The sequence below is a fragment of the Ovis canadensis genome, chromosome 1, assembly GCF_042477335.2.
Source record: "Ovis canadensis isolate MfBH-ARS-UI-01 breed Bighorn chromosome 1, ARS-UI_OviCan_v2, whole genome shotgun sequence".
Taxonomy (NCBI): domain Eukaryota; kingdom Metazoa; phylum Chordata; class Mammalia; order Artiodactyla; family Bovidae; genus Ovis; species Ovis canadensis.
In genome coordinates, this window is record NC_091245.1 from 109,196,585 (window position 1) to 109,218,986 (window position 22,402).

Below are 22,402 nucleotides of genomic sequence, written 5' to 3' on the forward strand. Positions count from 1 at the left end.
AGGGTGGCTTGCCTGCGCTCTGCAGTGACATCATAGACTGCTCCTGTCCTCAGCCCTGGCTGTGACCCATGGGTCTGGCCCAGGGTGGAAGCTCCCTGAGGGCCAGGCCTGGGGCTTTGTGACTGTTTGCCCTTCACCCTGTACCACTGCACTGGCTGGATGCTAACTCAAAGCTCTGTACGGCCGGGGATGAGGAGGATGCTTCTCGCCCTCAGCCCTTGTGACTCCTCCACTTCCCAGGAACACAATTCCTCACAAAGTTTTCCCAACGGGTTGTGCTGCCACTGCTGTTGAGCTGACACCATAGCTGACGAGTTATTAAAAATCCTTCATTATTATTCTGTACCATCGCTCTCCCTCCTCCCTGCCTGCCCTGCCCCAGGCTTCCAAGGCCCATGGCTGTCACTGAGAAATGCCTGGAGGCCCCAGCCGTGCAGAGCCAGGCTTTTCCACTCCCTCCCTCAAAGTGGCCCCCGCAGAGGCGGCAGCTGGCCGGAGGCGCTGAGTCTCACCCAGGGCCGGGGATTCTCGCACCGGAGTTCCCCACCTGGCTTTCGGCAGAGCCCAGGGAGCTGGGGCAGGTGTTTCAGTCAGAGGTCTTTCTGTCAAGAAGTGGTTGGAGACCGATCTCCCAGGAATCTTGGTTAGGGAGACATCTCAGAGGTGTGCACATCCCAGACGACATCAGGGACTGATGCTTCATCCCCTGGGGAGAATGACAGGCTAACTGCATCCTCCCACTCCCTGAGCTGGGGAGTCCAAACCCAGCTCATCCATCACACTTCCCCATAATCAGGTTTGGCTGCAACAAGAGCAGAGTACTCAGCTCCTCTCCCAGGCACTGCGATCACGGGTCCTGAGAGATGGAGGAAGCCTTGCTCCTTGGAGGAAGGATAGACCAGAGGGACCTGTTCCCTGTTCCAGAGTCAGGGGGCCAATAGGCAAAGTCTCTGGAGCATCCTGGCACCCTCCCAGCACCTTCCCTGCTGTGAGGCTTCCCATAGACACCCCATGAAGGCTTCCTGTGCCCTGTGTCCTGGCACGTGACCCCAGGGTCGGAGCTGTGAGCAGGAGATAGATGTAGGGTCTCTGCTTCCTAACCTGGAGCCCATTCACTTATTCTCTGTCATATTTCTCTCTGCTCACGCTGCCTCTTCAGATCTGACTCACTCTTCCTGGGGTCTCAAGCATTAGGCTCCTTTGGCTAGAACCTCACAGTTGTGTTCCATCCCACTTTGTAGGACCCTGGGGCAGAAAGTTCCAAGCAGAGAAGAAAACATCCACGATTAACCTGAGAATTCAGGGCTACCTTCCCGCCTTGTTTTGGCCTCCAGGTGGAGTTGTTGTCTTTTATTTGTCTCTACCCTTGATTCCCCAGATGAATTTGAACCACCTACCCAGAGGTGGAGGGAGATAAAAAAAGAAAGCAGATTATAGTTAATGAATGAAGTGAAATTGTAGTTAAGAACATGGCCTTTAGGATTGTGGTAGGAAGAGAGTGAGAGCTGGGGCCTGGAGTAGACCAGTGCACAGCAGGGCACTGGGGTAGGCAGGAGGGGTCAGGCTTGAAACAGGGGCGACTGTTAAGGGCGAGGGTAAAGATTTGGTTTCTGTGTTCCTATATTCAATAAACATCTGTTGATCACTTCTGCTGACCAGACCCTGAGGGAATCTGAGATGCGTTACCTTCTAAAAGCTCATGTTCTAGTTTAGATATGGGGTTAGAATGATTGTTAGGACAGGTTCAGATTGGTATGAATGGTCGGGTTGATGCTGGGTAGGGGTTCCTGCTTGAGGTTAGTGTGGAAGGAGGACTCAGGAGGGTTGATGTGGGTAGATGTGTAATCGGTACAAGTCGGTGTGGGGCTTCCTCCAAGGCTCTGCTCCTTGATTCCCCCCTCCCACTGCTTACCCGAGCCTGTCTCTGCTGTCTAAGGCATCCTGGACTTACTGGAATCCGTTTAATGACAGCAACCATCTGCTCTCCCTCCTGGCGATCAGCCCCTTCCTCCTTCCTCTTCGGCACCTCCTTCTGCCTCTCCTGGCAGGTGTCCTGCATCCTGCCTGATACTCCTGTCCCCTCGCAGCTCATGTCCTGGGCATCTTCGTCCTTTGCCCTGCCTTCTCCATCTCCCCGCCACATGCGCCCACCCCAGTCCTTTCCCCTGCACACGGCCCACCTAGCTCAGGCTCCCTCACTTCTGTGGGCATACGTTTGGGGCCCTCTGTCTCCAGCAGGGTTCTCCTGGTTCTCTGGCCTCCCCTCGTTCCCCCTCTTACCCTGAAGCAATATTTCCTCATGACTCCCCTCCCCGCTTCTCTTTTGATCCATTTTCTGGGGTCCTGTCAGAAGTCCCCTGCGGCTCTGATTTCAGCCTGCCCTTCCTTCTCCGTAGATTCCTTTCAGAGAATCTCCCACCCCATCCTTCCAACTCACTGCCTCTTGGGCTGGAGAAATTTCTTTTCATCTCCCCTCATCAGTCATGTGGGGCAGATCTCAGCCGGGAGCAAATTATTTTGTTCAGGAAAGTCATTTCCATGGGACACAAGGGGTTGAGGAATGCTGGAGTGGGGGGCCTGGGGTCCAGAAGTGATTCTTCGTCCCTTGTTTCATTCCAAGGTGAAATAGAGTGACTCCAGGGCATCCTTTTCCTCCTTCCATTAGCCCCACACCAAGATCTAGAGGGTGGCTGGATGAAATGCCAGGGTCTCAGGCGTGGCTTAGGAAGAAAGTTCCAGAATCATCTGAGTCAAGGTCACACCACTCCCATCCCCATCTCAGAGAAGCTGCACATAAGCTGCTGAGAGCCAGGTTTCCAGAGGCTTCTATTTATTCCCCATCATCCTCCTTGTCTTTTTCTTGCTCTTGGAGCTCTCCTGTGCTCCCATGGGAACCTTCTCCCACCCCACCCTTCCATCCTTCTTTCCAGAGCTGTGAGCTTGATTGACTCTGATACCCGGGCAAGGCATAAGCTACTCGTTGGAATGCACGGCACCCTGTCCCCCTCACAGGGAGATAATCGAGGAGGAATATTGGCTCGTCCAGGAAACGAGGTGCTAAATTTGTTGTGAGATTGGTGTCACAAGCAATCAAAGGGCGCCTCTCCCCATCGAGGGCTAGGCAGCTAAATGAGAAATCATTAGGTTATTGCAGAGACCGGGGACAACAGAGGTGGAGGAAGGAGAGGACTCCCCCCGCTTCCAACTCTCCATTTCCCTGGGGGGCAACACAGGGAGATCAAAAAGGGAAAGAAAGAATCAGAGATGCAGAGAGAAAGCATGAAGGGAGAGGCAGGCTGCTTTCTCCAGGGTTTCTCCTGTATCTGAATGGAGGTCTGTGCATCTGTCAGGCATGTTCCTGGCTTCTCCTCTGGCATCTGGGCTGTCCTGAGGCCAACACAGAACGCAGGACAGAGAGACAAGTGAGCAGGGCTGGGTGTCTCCAGGTCAGTGAAATTCTTGTAGAAATTTTGTAGCAGAAAAGTTGAAAAGGGCACGAGCACATGGGAGAAGCTGATGAGGGCACAGGCCAGAGGGGCTGGTTTGGAAAGGATGAGAGCGGAAGATCAATACTTTCTTCATAACCCCTCTGGGAAGACTGCCTGGAGAATAGGAATTTGAAAGATTTGTAGCAGACACTGAATGGGAGCAGGTGTTGACCTGCTAGATGTTGGGGTGGCTGCACATGTAGGGTGCTCTCCCCTTTCTGCTAAATTCCTGCCTCCTTCATGGGAATAAGACCAAAGAGCTGCTCTGGCTTCCACATGCTTTGGGGAGCAGTCCCCGGTGATCATGGCCTAGAAGAGAAGATCTCTCCATGGAGTCTTGCCTCGGTCGTCAGCACCAGGTCTTCCCATCAACATTCTGTAAACTTCTAACAACTGTAAACTTCTAACAGTTGTTGGATGAATGATTTGGTTTTCCTGGGTTTCTCTGTTCTTGGGGCATTTGTGTTTCCTTTGGCAGGCAAACTGAGTCAGGCAGAACAAGAAAGATCAGGAGCAGACAGAGAGACCAGTGTTCATCAGCACTGAAGACCTACCTGCGGGTGCTCCCTCCCCTGTGCTGGCTGCTGCAATTGGATGCCGCCATATTGAGACCTGCTCCTCCAGCTGTTAATTACAGAGCCTCCACTGCTGGGCTCCCTCAGCTCCCTGCAGCAAATTAACATTCTGTGCCCCTTGCACGTGTAGAATGAACCAAGTTAGATAGATCGATTGAGCTGCCGGTTGGAGCTGCTTTTACTTTATGCAGGATTGATTCAGATGACCCCAACTTGGGGCCTCTAGAAGCGCCTTTGCGGGAAATCTTTTTAATGGAGATTAATTGGAAAAGCCCCGAATGTCCTAGTTATAGGCAGAAAGTGCCCCATTCTCCGTTTGGGTGGCTACGTACCAACACTTGTATGTAGATGTGCACTAACACACACAAGCTCACTAGACACGTGAATGCAATCAAGGACACACCGAGCACACAGTCTCACACACACCATCCACCTTCAAATAGCCACCTTGGTCCTTTGGATCCTTCTAAGCCCATCCCCAAATCTTACCAGGTAGACACAGGGTGAGTCTGTGCAGCCTGGATCAGCCCCAACTCCTACTTCTGTCTTCCTGAATCTAGACCTCTTTCTATGTCATGCCCCTAGTCTTTCTCAACAGCCTAGAAGTTTCTGGAGGGCAGAGACAGGAATGCCCAGAAGGAGAAACTGTTTAATTTTTAAAGAGATATGACCTTGGTTCTAATTTCTTTATCTGCTTAAATTCCCGCCACTTCCAACTGCTTGCTGGTCTTTTATGTCTCCATGACTTGGCTCATGCTGTTCCTTTTGTCTGGAATGCCCCAGCTCTCTGGCTGTTGAAATCCATCTTGTCCTCAAGACTTAAGGCAGTTCTAATCAGTAAATGAGTGTTTACTGGATACTTACCGTGTGCCAAGCAAGGTCTACAATGTTTAACCAATACGATGCAGAAAGGACTGAGAACTAACAAAGGGCAACAAGACAGGGGTCTCAGCCCAAGGGCAGACCGGGGTGGAAGTCAGACATGGGGAGCATTCACTGATGTAGTGCTCTTTCCTTGACGTCCCTCCATCAGGGCCCTCATCGTGCCATCTTGCCCGGATATTCGAGTAGAAGCTAGGCGGTGGCAGGAACAGGCCTGTCGTCTTGTTCCCTTTGCATCCCAGAGCCCAGGGCCGGTTGGTAGTAGACACTCCTAAAATGCTTGCTACATGAATGAATGAATGTCAAGTTGAGTTGACGTCCTCTGGGTGCAGGTGCTTTATCCATTACTTCAGGTAATCATATGATAAACATTTATTGAGCACCTATTGTTTGCAAAGCACATTCTGGGACAAACACAACCAACATCATATGTGTCACTTTAAGGAGTTTGCAATCTCTTCATGTGAAAAAGGAGCGAGTAAAATACAATATAGTTAGTTACAGAATAAACTGCAGGTCTCAAGCTACACGAAACATTGAAGTTTCATGGTTATTTGCCATGGGACCAAAGTCTTGCTTAATCCTTGACTGCCAGCCTAGATGGTTTTTTTGAACTGTTTTTTTTTTTTTTTTATCCCCCTGCAAATGGCTCTGTTTAGAATTCCTTCTTTTAAACTTCAGTTCTGCGAATCATTTAAGTCCACCTTGATTGAACTGTTACAAATTGAGTATTTGATAGGTGTGTGTCCAAGGTAAGATATGAGGTGTGTGAATAGAATCATAAAGAACCAGAATTGAAAGGGATCTTAAATATTATCCAGAGTCCTCTGGAACATTGCTGTCTGATAGTCATCCACCCTTATCTTGAATACTTCTAGTGACAAGGAGCTCATTGCCAAGTGCTACTAGAAAGTTCTTATGTGAATTAAAAAAATCTGCTCCCCTGGGAGCCACAGTCATTAATGTCCATTCTAGGGGTTTGTAAGGAAAGTTCAGTGATGGAGCCTGGGGGTGCGCCTTTGTTATGGGTGTAATGCATGTCTGCCAAGGCAGCCTTTCTCAGAGGCACTAGTACAGAGCCAGAGCCAAGGTCAAGGCCACTCATCAGAGCCCCATGCTCTCCCAGGTTAGTTGCTCACCTGGCTCTCAGAGTCAGGTAGTCCGTCTGGAAGTGCTGGAGAATCTGCAGAGTCCCCTGTGCTGAAGGGTTCCTGATTAAGGTCTAACACCTGGATCTGACCTGCTGCTGTTTCTTTCTTTTTCATTCTTTAATTTTGAGGTGGGTGGAGTATGAGTTGATGCAAAAATATAACAAAGGTCGTTAAACTTAGCAATGGAGAAGTGTCTGCAAGAGGTCCTGTCTGGTGTCTGTGCTGTGCTTAGTCACTCAGTCTTTGCGACCCCCTGTAGCCCGCCAGGCTCCTCTGTCCATAGGGTTTCTCCAGGCAAGAATACTGGAGTGGGTTGCCATGCCTTCCTTCCTCCAGGGGATCTTCCCTACCCAGGGATCAAACCCAGGTCTCCCACATTGCAGGCGGATTCTTTACCATCCGAGCCACAAGGGAACCCATCAATACTGGAGTGGGTAGCCTATCCCTTCTCCAGGAGATCTTTCCAACCCAGGAATTGAACTGGGTCTCAGAAGACCCATATTTCCTTCTGGCTCTTTTGGTTTCCGGTTAAAGAGGAGAATGCCCTCCTTTCTGCTGCCCCAGCCCTCACGTTTCTGGATTTCTCAGAGTTAAGGCTATTTATTCTGGCAACTTGTTGGCTCAGATGGTAAAGAATCTGCCTGCAATGCAGGAGACCCGGGTTTGATCCCTTGGTCAGGAAGATCCCCTAAAGAACAGCATGGCAGCTCATTCTAGTATTCTTGTCTGGAGAATCCCATGGAACCTGGGATGCTACAGTCCATGGTGGTCACAGTCCATGGTGGTCGCAACGAGTCGGACGCAACTGAGTGACTAACACTTTCACTTCCATTCTGGCGACTGTTCCTACAAGTGCCGGGAGACTTCTATGGAGTCTGTCTGGGGGCTAGCCTGCATTTCTTCCTGGGCTTCAAGCTGGCCAGGGGGCCTCAGGGGCACAATCCTCGCTACTCTCAGATTGTATTCTGAAGCCGTATTCATAACATGGTAACTAAAAATGTTAAAGCAAGCCAGGGCGCTTTCAGAGTAGAACTTGTAGGGGCCCCTGTGCCTCCCTGCCTGAGAGGGGAGCCAGAGGGAAGTGGTTCATGGTGGGAGGAGGGAATGGGGTCAGACCCCAGGATGGACTTCTTGTTTCCCCGGGGTTGGTAGGTGGCTGACAGGAGACACGCTGACTTCCCTCCTGGTGGGCACACTGCTGCCCAGGACAAGTATGCACTAGCCCCCTGGGGGCTCCTATGGGTGGGGGAGCACTGACTCGGGCCCCCTTTGGTTTGTGGGTAGACACCAGGGCCTTCTGTGAGCTGCCTTAGGAATTACCTCAGATCCAGCCCACCTCATCCTCTCCTCCTCCCCGACCTTGGCTAATCCTTTCCAAAATCCCTTCCATTTCTCAAGGATTTCACTCCTTTGCTTTGACCTAAATGCTCAAGACCTTCAGTTGAGGCCAGAGGGTGGTAATCCGCCCCAGATCTCCCCGCCCATCTGCCTGCACAGCCCCCAGGGGCCTCTGCTGCCCCCGCCCCTTCTCCGATTTCCTATCTCCATCCCCGACTTCCTCTCCCAGAGGGTCCATTCCACCTTTCCTGACTCTCACTCCCCGCTTACAAATGGTGTTTTCCCAGCTTCTCCAGTTTCTCCCCTGCTGCTTCCCCAACTTCCTTTAGGGAAGGCAGGGTGCCCAGGTAAAGATTCCTGACCACCCCCTCCCCCCCCCCGCCATCTTGCCCCCATCATCATCGCAGGATGAGGAGATTTGGGGCTGCACCCTGACCCTGGGGAGAGGAGCCCTCTGTAACTTGGAGGCTGCCACCAAAAGTTTGGGGGGCATGCTTCCCCCAGATACCTTTTTCCTTTTACCAACCCCAAGCTTCTTCAAACTAAAGGTTCTGAACTGGTGATTAAGGTCCTTTCCAGCACCAGCCTTCAGATTCTCTTTCTAATTTAACATTCTCTTTCTCTGTTCTGTCTCTTTGTCTTGTCCTCTGTCCCTTCTCTGACTTTGTGACTGTCCTCTTCGGCTCTCTCTTCTGCTTCCCTCTCTCTCCCTGCCTTTTGCTGTCTTTCTCCATCTTGCCCTCCGTCTTCTCTCTGAGCGAAGTCCTTGTCGGCCACCTGCCTCCTCTCTCCTGCACTGCCCTTCCCTCGCCCACTGAAGCCAGATTGAAATTCAGTTTTTCAGTAGACCATCCACCACCCCTGCCACCCTCCCCACTTGCTCCTCCCGCCTGTCATACCTGCTCCAGCCAACCCCACTTGGGCTTGCAACGCTGTTGTCCTTCCCATAGAACATTCTCAGGGTCTCCTGCCAGGGCGTATTTGCATAAAGTTGTCAGATCAGGTCTGGCCCAGGTGCCTCAGGCTGGCAGGGCAGAGGGGGCTGGTCAGCCAAATACAGCAGGGTTGGGGGAGTGTTCCCCGCCGCACCTGCCCGTCTTTTTTAGTTCAGGAGCTCAACATCCTTGTGAGTGGGTCTGGGCTGGCAGGTCACTTTGGAGACCCAGGATTGCCTGCCCTCTTATCCTTTCTTTTTCTTTTCCCACCATGAACCTGCTGGCAGGGAGGGGAACCAAAGACTGGCCTTTCTCAGCTGCTGTCTTGATGTCATAAACTTGCAGCCTTCCTTCCACATGCCTGCTGGACGGAAAGGCCAGGATGGCCCCAGGTGTGCCGACTCTCTCACAGTCCGGAGCACTGGGCTGAGTCCTTAGAAATGTCAGCAAGGTCCACCTGAGGCCCCAGAAGAGCAGGGGATGCAGTAGAATCTTAGAACCTCAGAGCAAGAGAGGTCCTTCAGAGCCTAGTACTTTACCCCCTGCTCGTTACAAAGAGCTGAGACCCAGAGAAGGGAAGCGACCCCTCCTCCCCACCCCGCAAAGTCCTGCTGCTGGGTGGGGTGGAGTCAAGCCCGGAAAGCCCCTGCCTCCTGACTTGTGGCCCATTGTACGCTGTCCCTCCCGGCAGGCAGCGCTGGGCCAGTTCCCCTGGCCTCTTTCAAGGTTCTATTCTTGCCTCTTGCAGTGACTAACATGCTGGCCCAGACCAATAAACTCCTGTGTCCTGTCGCCATGAATACCAGCCCTGCGGCCAGTCTCTCTGGTCTGTTCAATGCAAGGAAACCAGGCCAGATTGCGGCCACTTGTAAAAGCCCATCTGGTCCCTGGAAAGATTCCCCTTCAGCTGTCCCTACCAAATCCCAGCCTTGGAGATAGACATCAGGGTGGCTTGGCCAAGCTGGTTGAAGGGAGGGAAGGGAAACTGGTTCTTCTGCCTCTGGCTTTGACCTTGTGGGGTGAGAAAGGACCAAACATGGGAAGAGGGTGAAGTTGGAGTTGAGGCGTCTGTTCCTCAGGCCTGTGCTGCCCACTGGGTCTTTTCCACTCCAAACCGTGAAGTGCAGGCAAAGTACTTTGGTATGGTAAATGCTGGTGGGCAGCAGGGTCAGGGCGATGATAGTCTTTGAATGCTTGGTAACTTGTCATGGGGCATCCTTCTGATATCTATATCACCAGACCTCTACTCACAGCCAAGCCCGAGATTATCTGCTGGAAGCAAGTCAGTGCAGCTTTCTGACCCCTGACCCCTGACTTATCCAAGAAGGGGCTTATAGTCACTGGGTCACATCACATTTGGACACTTGGATTCTAGGCTGGGCCCTGTATAAGGCAGAGTCTACAGACCCACACCCCTCATGCCAGTCAGCTAGATGGCGTGGTACTTCCCTCCTGGCAACTTCTCTTCCAAGGGTCCTGAACCTGCTTCTCTCTCTGCCTCTACGTCTCCACTGTGGGGCAGCCAGGATCTCTGTCTTTTCTGCTAGGTTCCATGTCTTTGCCCCGCCAGCGCTTGCTCTTGCTTGCATTTTCTCTCTCCGCAACCCCCCTTCCTCCCTTCTCCCCCCTGCCTTCTCGCCTCTATCAAAAGTGCAAATCTCTCTTTCTTCTCTCCTCTCCCTTTTGCTGGCCTAGCCCAGAGAATCGCAATCCTCTTTTCTCCATGAGAGAATCCAACCAAGGGGAGGGGCCCTCTCTGGCTGTTGTATTTTTCATAGAGAGGGAGAGGGGATGGCTGGGGAGGGGGAGAGAACCTGAGGGAGGAGGGGAGAGCAAAGATGTGAGGGCAGAGGGAGGGTGGCCGGAGGAAGAGTGGAGTGTGGAGAGATTTAGTTCCATCTGAAAGCTGTCGGTGCGAATCAAAGGCTTCCCTTTGAACCAGCAGCGATCTGGAGTGGTGAGCATGGGGACTGCTCCGGCCCAGGGGGTTCATTACTGCTCGTTTGATAAATCCGGGGAGACAGGGCTTGGCCTCCGCCACCCCCATCTCCTGCAGCCCGGCTTCCTTGGAGGCTCCTGTGCTTGGCCCCAACTCCCTCTCTGGTTCCCAGCTGGCCTGGCGGGCAAGGCTCCAGGAGCATGACCACCAAGGTCCATGTGCCAAGACATGAGTGCAGAAAGGCACCCGTGCAGTGTACTTGAATGCAGAGGTGCAAGAAGGTGTGTGTGTGTGTGTGTGTGTGTGAGCACCAGTGAACATATGTACCTGTTTGTACATGTGTGCACAAGAAGTACACAACTGTGTCTGAGAATCTGTCAGCATTTCCAGCCTCTCTGCAGTAGATGTAGAGGTCACTTCCTAGTTTGCAGTCAAAAATGGGATTCAGGGACTTTCCTGGTGATCCAGTGGCTAAGACCCCGAGCTCCCAGTGCAGGGGGCCTGGGCTCGACCCCTGGTCAGGGAACTAGATCTCACCAGTGCAGACAAACAAATATAGATATTTTTAAAATGGGATTCAAGGACTTCTCCAGTGGTTCAGACTCCTCGCTCCCAAGGCAGGGGGCACAGAGTTAGATCCTTGGCCAGGCAACCGAGATCTCACATGCCACATGGGGTGGCCAAAAAGAAAAATTTTTTTAAAGGGATAGAAATCTCACTGTCTTCTCCAGGCCTTTGTGGAAGCCTGGTCCCCAGTCCTGGGAACACACCCAGTGGGAGCAAATGTGTTCACACGCAGAGGTAGGGACACGTGGCCTCTTCTGTGCTGTGCGGAGGAGGGAGGTGGAGAGCCAGCTGGGCTGGACAGCAGTGTCGCCCCAGGATGCTCAGGGTGGGGATGGAGGGGTGGCGTGGTGCTGAGAGACAGGAGAGGGTGTCCTAGTGAGGGGACCCTGCCAAGGGGAGACGGAGAGGCCCCAGTCTGCACAGTGGCCAGAGTCTGAGCTGAGAGGCCCAGGGGATAGTGAGAGACCAGGCTGGAAAGACGGCATTCTAAGGGAGCCGGGTGTCCTGGCCCCTCACTGTGCTTGCTGGCCCAGACTCTTCCCAGCTGTGTGCCTGGAAGGAAGTTGCTTATCTCTTTGAAGCTTGTGCCCTTGTTAGGCTAATAATGGTTCCTACCACATGAAGTTGTCAGGGGCATTGAGTAAACTAGTCTCAGAGTGGTGCCTGGTACAGTGACTGGCACGCCATAAGCAGGGTCTGTACGAGCCCCACGACTCCTACTGCAGGGTGTTGGCGGCTTAACGGATGGAGTTTTGTGATCGACTGAAACCTCTAGGTGCTGGTAATGGGCCTGCCAGGCTTTGGACCCACTCTCTGTTCACGTAGGAACACTTACACCAAGCCTTCTCTGATGGATGGTGGCTGCAAGTGGGGCAAAGCCTGAGTGGTTACAGAGTACAGGCCAGATCTGAGGAGGGGGCATTGCCCTTCCGGGAGGTAAACACAGTTAAGATGCAGGTCTGAGTGTAGAGTGGAGATCAGAATAGTACATGAGTGTAGAGGTCGGGGGCACCAGAATTTCTCTGGGGTGGTTGTGGTGGGTGGGTGGGGGGGTGGCATGAGTCCCATACATTCAGGAAATGCTTCTTGGATATTTTTGTGGCACAGCATGGTACCAAGAGCAGGGTGTATGTGTGTTAGTCATTCAGTCTTGTCCGACTCTTTGCAATCCCATGGACTGTAGCCCACCAGGCTCCTCTGTCCATGGAATTCTCCAGGCAAGAGTACTGGAGTAGGTTGCCATTCTCTTCTCCAGGGGATCTTCCTGACCCTGGGATTGAACCAGGGTCTGCACATTGCAGGCAGATCCTTTACCATCTGAACCACCAGGGAAGCCCCAGGGAGTATACTGCCTAAAAGTCCTGAGTTCATCCTCATCTCTGCTGCTTCCTTATTTCCCTTTACTCTAACATGGAGACCATAACCTTCATTGTGCTGGGAACAGTGTCTCTGAGGCATGTGCAGCGGCGCCCAGTACATAGAGTCTTCTAATCGGGAGTTGGCATTACTAAGGAACGTTGCTAGCTCTGAAGGCACAAGAAAGGAAAATTCAAGCATCTCTGTTCTCCAGGGGCTCCCAGGAGAGTGGGAGAGGCAGAAACGCACACACATGAGTAACTTTTAATCCAAAGCAGGCTGTGATAAGTGCTAAAACGAGAAGCTCAAACAATGGGGAGGAAGAAGAGGGGAGGAATCATCCCAAGATGAAGGCCAGGGGTGCTTTGAGCTGTGGGGTAGGGTGGTGAGGCCCAGGGTTAACTCAGAAGGAAGGAGGGCTGGGGGGACATCAGGGAGGAGCCCAGCGGCCTCTGCCCTTTGGCACCCCTCTTTTGCTCTTCTCATTTCTCCCCAAGGTCCCTCTGCGCTCCCCTTGCCCTCCCCATACTGTTCAGCTCTTCACCTGCCTGCAATCCCTGCCTGAGCCTCCTTGGAATCTCCTGTCCTAGTGACAATGCTGGGGCAGGGGCACCTGGAGTCTGAGATGCCCCAGCCTCGTGGGAACATGTCTAAAGGATGGAACCAGTCTGGAGATGAGGCCCTGGCCCCCTGTGACCACACTCACCATCGCCTCCCTGCCGTGCTGTCCTTGTCTTTCCCTGCGTCCCCATCTGCCTGCCATCCTCAGCCTGCCTGCTCTCCTGCCTTGGGTTTCTGTGGCTCCCTGGGTCTCTGTATCACTCGATCTTTGCTGGTGCTTGTCTCTCTGTGACTCTGCCCTGGACGCGTGTCTTCTTTTTTCCTGGGCTTTTTCCAACCAAGATCTCTTCTTCTTCTCTTCCTGCTTCTCCTCCATTCTCCTTTCTCTCTCCCTCCGCCGGGCGGGTGTCTGTCTTTGTCTCTGCTTCCCAGCGTCACCGGTGCCCCTGCCAGGCGCCCCGTTGGTCTGTGAGTGTGCGCGCTCCCGTGCATCCGTGTGCAGCACACTTCTTCTCTGCCTGCCTTCACAACGGCTGCTTGAGAGCTCACCAACATCTGCCAGGGTCTGAAGACAGGGACGCAGCAGACTGAAAGCAGAAGGGAATTCACTTGGACACACACAAGGGGCTTTGCAGTTGCCCCAGACTGGAGCTGCCAGGCAGGAGAGGCTGCTTATTCGAGGGCACTGCTTTTGCTTCCGAGGCTAGGCTGTCGTCAGCATTCTGTCGTCAGCATTCTGTTTGTGTTCAGGCCCTTCTTGATCCCCCTCCCACCTGGCTCCCATCCCACATGAGACCATTCCCCTGCATTTTTAGTATTTCCTGGAAGTAGCGTGTAGGTGTGGCAATGGGGCTGGCATTTCACCCCCACGCCCACTCCCAGTCCCAATGCAGACTCCGTTCTGTGTCACATGTCACAGCCGGTGGAAGACCCAGGCCACCAGGACTTCGAAGGCATGTGTGTGTTCTCTGATTTGTGTGTATGCTTGTGAGGCCGCTGGTACCAGTTCCTGGTGCCTTCTTGACATATACCCAAGTACCTCCTTTTCGGTTGTAAAGCGACCTCTCCCCTTCCTATTGTGCCTGTTGATGCCTTTATCTCTCTGCTCACTTTCTAGGCTTTTTTCTCAGCAGTCCCATATCCCCTCTTCACTCACCCCCATCATTGCACCAGAACCTTCCAGAGTTCTGTTCCCCTTCCCTTCCCAGCTCTGCCCCACATTCCCTGCTTCAGGGAGCCCCCCAGGCCTGCCCCCTGCACTGTTACTTCTCTGCCTGCAGGGAGAACCCTGTCCTGCCCTCCCACTCTCCTGCCCTGTCTGCCTTTGCCGCAGTCTATGAGCCTGACCAGGAGAATGGGGTATCTGCCTCCTTCCCTGATGGGGTTGCACGGGCAGGACTGTTTATTCAGGCATTTGCTCATTCTCACTCCATCAATCAACAGACTTATTCACAACACCTTTGTGTGCCTGGCAGTCAGGCCCTGTGCTGGGTGATGGGGCAGATGCTCTGAGTGACACAGTCCAGACGCAAGGAGTTCTCCCTGGGCAGGGCAGGCGTGGGTAGTGCAGCATGGACTCGCCCACTAGCAGAGGTGGGGAGTGGGTACAGAGGGCTCTGAGGCCATTTGGGCAAGCAGGGAGGACTTCACAGGGGAGGTGATTATTCGAATTCCAAGGGAAGGGGAGGGAGCAGTGTTCTGCCCAGGAAAGGCCTGTATAAGGATGTGGAGACAAGGACAGAAGCCTGGGGTGTGCAAAGAAGAGTGAGTGGGCCTTGGCCATGGCACAGCAGGCTTAGGGCTTTCTCCTAATCGTGATCCAGGTCAGGACAACCCACGGGCATCTGGACTGTGGCTTAGATACTGTCTTGGCTGCAGAGGCTGTGTGGGGGTCAGCCAACACTGCCTGTCACTTTTGCAGGCTCAGGATCCACAGGACCTTTCCACTGAGTTAAACTCCTGAGACCCTTTGTTTCTCTTCCTCTCGACTCTCTTGGGAGTCATTATTTCCATCCCCCTGCCTCCAGACTAAATTGCTTCAACCAAGCCTATGCCAAGAGGGAACTGTATTTCAAAACCCCAGAATGACAGATGTCGTCTTTGTCATGTCACAGCTCAGGTTTCCATCCGTCCCTCTGATTATCTAACTGCCCAGGATAAATAAGCTCATAGCTACCATTCAGAGAGCACACGCCAGGGAAGGTACCAGGCAAATCATCCACCTCTTCCCATTTAACTCTCCAGCAGTCCGAGGTAGGTGTCATTGTTCCCCAGTACACCAGTAAAGAGAATGAGGCTCAGAATAACTTGGCCACAGTCACACTGGTAGGAAGTGCGTGGCAGAGGTGCTACACAAACCTAAGTGTTTCCGACACCTCTACTCTTCAAAGGGACTTTGCAGTCCTTGGTCCAGACTTGTCACTGTATAGGTGAGCACACGGAGGAGGCCGGGAAGGGGCAGTGACAAGGCCAAGGTCACACCACTCCCTCTGGCGAGACACCCACCCATCTCTCACACTCCCAGGGCCTCCCGCCTCCATCTTGCTGCCTCCTTGACCTACCAGTGGACAAGGAACCAGCTTCTCACTGTCCCCAGGGGAGTTCAACAGGAGACTAGGGTGTCCAGGCCCCATGCAGGAAAGCTGTGAATATAAAGCCCATCTCTAAGCCAGGGTGCACAGGCGAGCCCTTGACTTGGGCTCCAGGGGCCATGGGAAGGAGAAACGTGAGTGTGGAGAATTTGCAGCCTGTAGCTGCACTAGAGAAATGCGCAATGATATGAATAAATTTGAATAATAATGAGGGCAATGCCTGAATTAATAATATGGGCTGCTCACCTGACCCACCTCTCCCCCAGGATATCAGCACCTGCCACCCTAATCCCAGGAGATATGGTTGAGCCTTTTCCTTTCCCCTTAGAAGATATAGATGGGATGTCAGATCAAGAGAGTTGGGGAGCTGCTGTTTCTAACTTCCTGACACCCTGCAGACCCAGAAAACTGGATTTACACACTTAACCAAGAGAGGCTGCCCGGTCATAATAAATCATATGCTGGCCATCAGTCCACTCCTAGCTCTGCCCCTTTCTCACTTGGTCTCCTTGATATGCAACAACCGATGTGGATGCCAAATGTCCAGGGAGATTCAGAGAGAAGAGACAGTGTGGGCCTCGGCCTTGCGGAGAGGTTCCCATTCTAATGGAACAGGTAGGAGGGCAAAGACTGCCACCCACAGCCGCTCTCTACCCACAAACAAAAGCATGGCCTTAGACTCTGATAGCTTGGGAGAGAAAATTCCATGGCTAGAGCTGTGACAGCAGGGCTGAAAGGTGGGACAAGCTGTGTTTGCCCAGGGAACTGAAAGATCAATCTAGGAGGACTTCCTGGAAGAAGCAGGAAGGTGAGGCAGTTTTGGAAAGGTGAGAAATGGAGCTGGAGGAGCAAAAAGGAGAAGGGAGGGATGAGAAGATGAGAGTCCTGTTCCTGGTGAATAACAGGGAGGTCTTGGAATGGGCGTGGGACCATTCTTTTGCATACTCAGTAGGAGTGATGGAGGATCAGAGAGATTTTGGAAAGCTGGGTTAGGAAAGAGTTGAATCTGAAGACTGTGGTCTCTAAAAGACTTGGAAGCTGGGGAGGGAAAGAGGGGGAGGAGTCCCCAGAGCTCCGGGGGAACACTGATTTGGGTTACCGAGTGTGACAGATCGGGGACGTGTGTGGGAAGCCCCAGACCTCTCGCTGGGCTGTCCCGCAGCCCTTCCGTCTCCTGGGGCCCAGCGCGGGAAGCTGACAGTCACAGCGCAGTGCCCAGGACTGCCGACCAGCGGTGGCTGGAGTGGGTGGGTGGGAGCAGTGGGGGGGGGGCGCAGAGGGGAGAAGAAACCCGAAATCCAATTCCCTGCTCCATTTAGGCTCCGCAGTTAAAGGCAATTACTCTGCAGTTCTCTAATCAAATGCTCCCGGCCGAGCTGCCAGCCGGGCAGCCATGTGTAGCTCCGGCAGCCAGAGGGAGAGTGGAACGAAGTCACGTGGCCCTGTCAGCTCCCACGGGGCGGGAGGCTGGGCGTGTGCTGGTGTGTCCATCGTGTGTATGCACTCATGCCTCCAGAGCTCGGGGGTAAGGGGTGAACACAGGGGACCGGACAAGCATACAGGAAGTGGGTTCAGAGCTCCTTTGTCTGGGATCTGCCACCAGCCACCCAGGAAGCTTATTTATACACATACAGGTGGATGTGACTATCCCACAGGATGTGCTGTGTGTACTCGCTGGGTGCGTCCAAGGGGGAATTGCGGCTGGCGTAGTTGCATACGCGTGTCCCCTTACATTGGCTCATGTACACAGATCCAAGCGGGGATATGGTAGGATATTCATCTCAGGGATTGCGGGCAACCATGGTATCAGCAGCGGCGTGTGCTCTGGATTCGTCACCCAGTGATGTGGGTGTGGGGACGGGGGAGCCCTGGTCGAGGTGGTTGAGGAGGAGCCCAGGCTTAGGCTCAGGTTTGCGTCCTGCTCTGTCCTTACCTCGCTGAGTGCCCTTGGGAAAGTGACTCTCCTCCCTCCTCAGTGTCCTCGTCTGAACAAGGAGAGGCTTGGACTAGCCTGGTCTCTGAGGCCTTTACATAACACTGCACCACTTTCTATGCTTGCTGAGCGCCTCAGCTTCTGAAACCCAGTCCCATCGGTCGTGGAGGGAAGGAAGAATCTAGGGCCGGCACATGGCTTCTTGGAGGGAAGGGTTTGGGGCTGACATGGGGTGGGGACCAGAGGGTCCAGCTTCCTGGCCTGCGGCTCTCTCTCGGGCCACTGCAGGGTGGGAGCGGAAGCCTGGGAGGCACGGCTTCTTGTGCAGCCCTCTCCTCACTCACCTCCTGACCCTGTGCCAACTTTGGCTTTGACAGGGACCCAGACCCGCTTCAGCCAGGAGCCAGCCGACCAGACCGTGGTGGCCGGACAGCGGGCCGTGCTCCCCTGCGTGCTGCTCAACTACTCGGGGATCGTGCAGTGGACCAAGGATGGGCTGGCACTGGGCATGGGGCAGGGCCTCAAAGGTGAGTGGGGCAGCCCAGCGCCTAGCCTACTCCATCTTGGCCTCCCTCCCCTCACCAACAAAGAGTACTGGACTCAACATCCTTTCGTTCCCCGCCACGTTCCTTCTCTGGGCTCTCCTGCCCTCTCCCACGTCTGTGTGAGTCGGTCTCTCTGCCTGCCCTGAGATCGCTCTCTACTGCTGTCCAAGCTCCACAGCTCTGCCTTTCCTCCTGGGTTGCAGACTGGCTCACAACGGGCCAACGGGAAGCCCAAGGAATCAATGGAAACCAAAAGACATTTACGTAGGACAGCTTTAGACAGACAGATACCACGAGAGGAGCTGCAGGCAGCCAGGCCAAGCAGGAGGGGCTGGGAGGCTCCAGAGCCCCCTGCAAGAGCCAACAGAGGACATAGCAGTTTCTAGGCCCTGCAAGTGCTTCCTGCCAGCTTGGCTTTGCTCCAGCGTCTCTCTTGCCCCCTGCCCAGGCAGTGTCTGTTCTGTGGCCACAGATTCATTTTAATTTCAGCCTAAGCGCTTATTTATTCATTTAACAAGCACTATGGAGCCACTTCGGAAACAAACATAATGTGTCAAGGTGGGGACAGGGGGAACCCTCCTTTATTCCAAAGCAAGTAGAGATACTTCTGGAAAGGCCACCTGGCAGAGTGGATGGGGAGTCAGAACGCGCCTCTGCTGCCTTCCAGCTAGGTAACCTCAGGAAAGCCACTTCACCTCTCTGGGCCTTAGTTTACCACTGTGTAAAATAGGCATAGTAGCTGCAGGTCTGCCAGCTTTATAAAAGAGTTTGTGAGTTTTGAACCAAATGAGAGAATATGTGAAAACGCACTGCTCGCTGTCAAGCAGTGTAATGGTAAAAGCATGGGGAGGGATTATGCATTTTTTTATTCTTATTGTTATCCAGGGCTTGAGACTATTTGCTGCAGGTTCTGTGCATTAGAGCAGGTAAGAGAAATTTGTCTGTATGGAGCAATCTCAATGAAGGAAGGAGAGGGGCTGGCGGATCTATTGATGATGGAAAGAAAGAAACTGGGAGAGAGAGATCAATAGATATGGAGTGAGAAGAATCGATAGCCTCTGAACAGAGGGAGGCAGTGGGAGGGAGCTGAGGGTAGGGACCACGAGAGCCGACAGAATGTGAGGGGTGGACAAGAGCCTGGAGGCAGGAGGGAGAAGAAGGCTGGACTGGAGAAGCACAGAGGTGCGCCTGCCACAGCCGGGCGAGGCTCCTGCAGGTGAGGGGCTCCTTGGGGCGCAGGCAGGACCCTGCTTCTTGCATCCCTCCCTTGGTGAGTGAGGGTGAGACCTTCGCCCGCCTTGGGCTTCCCTCTGGCCCCAGTGAGCTCATGTCTGAGCTGCAATGGCCTATATTTCCTAGCTCCCACACACCCTCCCCTCTTCCTCTCCTTTTCTCCCTGCTGTCTGCCTTTTTTTTTTTCGCCTTTTCTTTCCTATTATTATGAGAGACATTTGTCTGCAAACAGCTTCGGAGATTTCATCTGCTCCTGCAAAGCTCCCCCTTCTGCTCTCCCCCATCTCCTGCTTTGTGACTCCCCGCCTCAGCGGAGGAGGCTGTGACATCGCAGTGTCTGCACGGGGACCTCATCCCCGTCAAGGGCCCCCTGGGCCCCAGGAGAGGGTGGAGGGAGGGATGCTGGCTCCCAGTGGGATCCCTGGGCCCTGATGTGGGGAGAGGATGCACCCTTCGGGGCAGGGCGATCCAGGCGAGCCCCAGGCTTGGGCTGGGCTCACCTAGGCTAGCCCTTTCTCTTCCTGCAGCCTGGCCACGGTACCGCGTCGTGGGCTCTGCAGAGGCCGGGCAGTACAACCTGGAGATCACAGACGCCGAGCTCTCTGATGATGCCTCTTACGAGTGCCAGGCCACGGAGGCCGCCCTGCGCTCCCGGCGAGCAAAACTCACCGTGCTCAGTAATAACCCCAAACATCCTGCATGCACCACCGCCCCCACCCGCCACTGCCCTGCCACCTCCTCCTGTCTCTTTTTGTTGGTGTCCTGGCTGTCCCCCAGTTCCCCAACATCCTCTTGCATTTCCCAGCTTCTCTGTCTCTGATCCTGGCCTCATGTACTGTCCTGACTATCTCCCTTGCTCCCTCCCTCAATCCTTTAAACTCCTTCCAAAGCCAAGTTCAGATAGAAGAAAAAAAAGTGGGCACGTGGGCACCCATTCTGGACACGTGGGCTATGTGAGCTCTGGTATCCTCTCTGCCCCCGCCTGTGCCCAGGCCTCCCGGGGACTGGGCTCCGCCTTCAGGACATAAACTGCCCCTGCCAGAGTGGGGGCATGGCGGGGCAATGGAGACCAGGCCTCTCCTGGCAGATGGGCTTGTTGGAAGCTTCTCCCTTCCTCTCCCTCGCAGCTGCCCCAGAAACTGCTCCCTTCGCTCCTTTCCCTCCACTCAGCCCCTCTTCCCTTCTCGGCCTCTGTTCCTGCCCTCAGCACTCACCCAACCTTCTCCACTTCACCTCCAGGCCTCCTCAGGGGACTGGGGAGCAGAACTGGAAGGATCAGGCCTTGAGGGCTGAGAAACGGGGAGGGGGTGGGGCAGGGGTCCTGGCTGAGTCTGCAGGAGCCGCTGGAGCGTGGCTTGTCTCTGAAGCCTGCTGGCTGCCGCCCACAGGGCACAGAGCAGATGTCCCTCTGTGGGAACACCCGGGGCAATTTGCATAATGAGGGGATCCTCTCCTGCACGCACGCAGGACCCAGTAGGGAATGAGGCCAGCTCCGACACGCCCTCACCCCCCACCCCCCACTCCGCTTCCCCTTCCTGGCGGCACCCCCAGCTCCATCCATCTCTCTGTCTCCCTCAAGCTCTGGTGCTCTGCCTGGGCCTCTGACTCTGCTCCTCTGGTCTCCCGCTTGGCTCTGTCTGCCTGTGACCCTCTTCCTTCCCTTTTGTCATCTGCTCCATCCCTTTCTCTTTTCTGTTCCCATCTGATCTGTCCTGCCCTCTCTCTTTTCTCTCCCCAACCCCGAAATCGTTGAAGTGGGGGATCCCCCCAGGAGGGATGGGAGGAAGGAGCGGGGAGCTGAGCTAAGTGAGTCTGGACACAAGGAAGATTCTTAGCTGGGGGAGAAGGGTGGGGACGCAACAAGTCATCCGAGCATGGCGGGAAGAGGCCTGGGCTGGGAGTCAGGAGACCTGGGCCATTCTGGCACCATGACCCTGAAGAGGTCATGACCTCTGGTCATCTGTTTTCTCATCAGTAACATGGCATAATGATGCCGGCCTTTTCTTAGCAACTGCCGCTTTGCTGCTCCCTGAGTGGGGAGTTGTAAACTGTGAAGGTCTGGGCAGATGTGAGGTGTCAGAATAAGTGAGCACCAGAGGGACCCGGCAGTCTGTTTCTCTGGATGTAAAGGCCCTGAAGGACCAGGACTCCAGGCTGGTAGATGACTCACTTTTCCTCTCTAGTGAAGACACATGGGGAGAAGTAGCATCGAGCAGGATGGAGGTTAGGGGGCAGGAGTTAGCTGACCACCAGGGGTAGGCGTGGAGTGCTAAGGCATTAACTTCCCCTCCTCACTGGAGAGGGTATGAGCCTCCATGCTGGACCAGGCATTCCAAGGGAACACGAGATACTTACGAGGCCTCATCTCTTCTGTTTTCCTCCCTAACTGCCTCTGCTTAAGTCCTGGAAGGTGCTACTTCCAGACTGGAGACTGCCATTTGAATGAGGGGGTCCTGATACTGTTCCTTCCCTCTCCTGCCCCAGCACAGAGAGGGAGAAATAGAGAAAGATGGGTAAAGGCCAGCCAAGACCCTAGATATATAACAGGAACTTAGTAATGACATCCTGCAACTTGGTTCATTCAAGGAAGGCTTCCTGGCAGAGGAGAATATCAATGGGAACCCTTGGTGGAGAAGTGTCTTGTCTAAAATGCTTTCAAGTCAATGAGGGAGGTAGGTGTACACGAGCAGGGAGCTGGCTGGCTTATCTGGAGGGTGTTGACGATGTGGATCTCTGTAGCCTATCTGGGTGTTTCAGGTGGCTGAGGCCCCAAGAGTGAAAGAGATGGAAGATGCACCCGTATACTCCTTTCCCCTCACTCTGTCCCCTCCTCGTCTCTCTGGAACTCTCACACCCCCTCCCTCCTGCAGCCACGTGGAGGCAGTGAGAAGGCAGGACAGTTTGTGCACCTTCCTCTGCTCACCTGCCTGTGCACAGCTTTTGTTCATTCAGGGCTCAGAGACTGGGCAGGACCGAGTGGAGAGCGTGCTGTGTTCGGTGTGTGGAATTGGCCTCCCTGCACATGGCCAGCCTTGTCATCTCCCCTCTCCTGCAGCTATACCTCTTGGTGGTCAACCCCCCACCCCAGACCAGCCCAGGCCACAGAATGGCCTTGCAGAACCCTGAGCAGCTGCCTCCCACTCCCTGGCAGACAGACACAGACATAATATAGACCCACGGCTCCCTCATTATTCACAGCAATAACCTCGAGTGCAGTGGTGATGAGCACAGCTCTGGGTTGGCAGTCCTAGTCCTCGTCCCAGCCCTGCCGCTGAGCTCTGAGCACACTGGCCTGACCTGTCTGGACC

General features: G+C 54.1%; 1 protein-coding gene across 4 annotated transcripts in view; it reads left to right on the forward strand.

The window, feature by feature from the left end:
* The window catches only part of KIRREL1 (kirre like nephrin family adhesion molecule 1), a 102,214-nt gene that overhangs the window by 64,146 nt on the left and 15,666 nt on the right, over window positions 1-22,402 (forward strand). For 2 of the 4 annotated variants that reach the window (XM_069577104.1, XM_069577093.1), the window contains exons 2-3: window positions 17,694-17,843; window positions 19,622-19,771. In XM_069577104.1, the coding sequence (XP_069433205.1) occupies window positions 17,694-17,843; window positions 19,622-19,771 (300 nt within the window). The remainder of the gene's footprint in view (window positions 1-17,693; window positions 17,844-19,621; window positions 19,772-22,402) is intronic. The other 2 variants (XM_069577113.1, XM_069577121.1) reach the window with 1 other exon arrangement.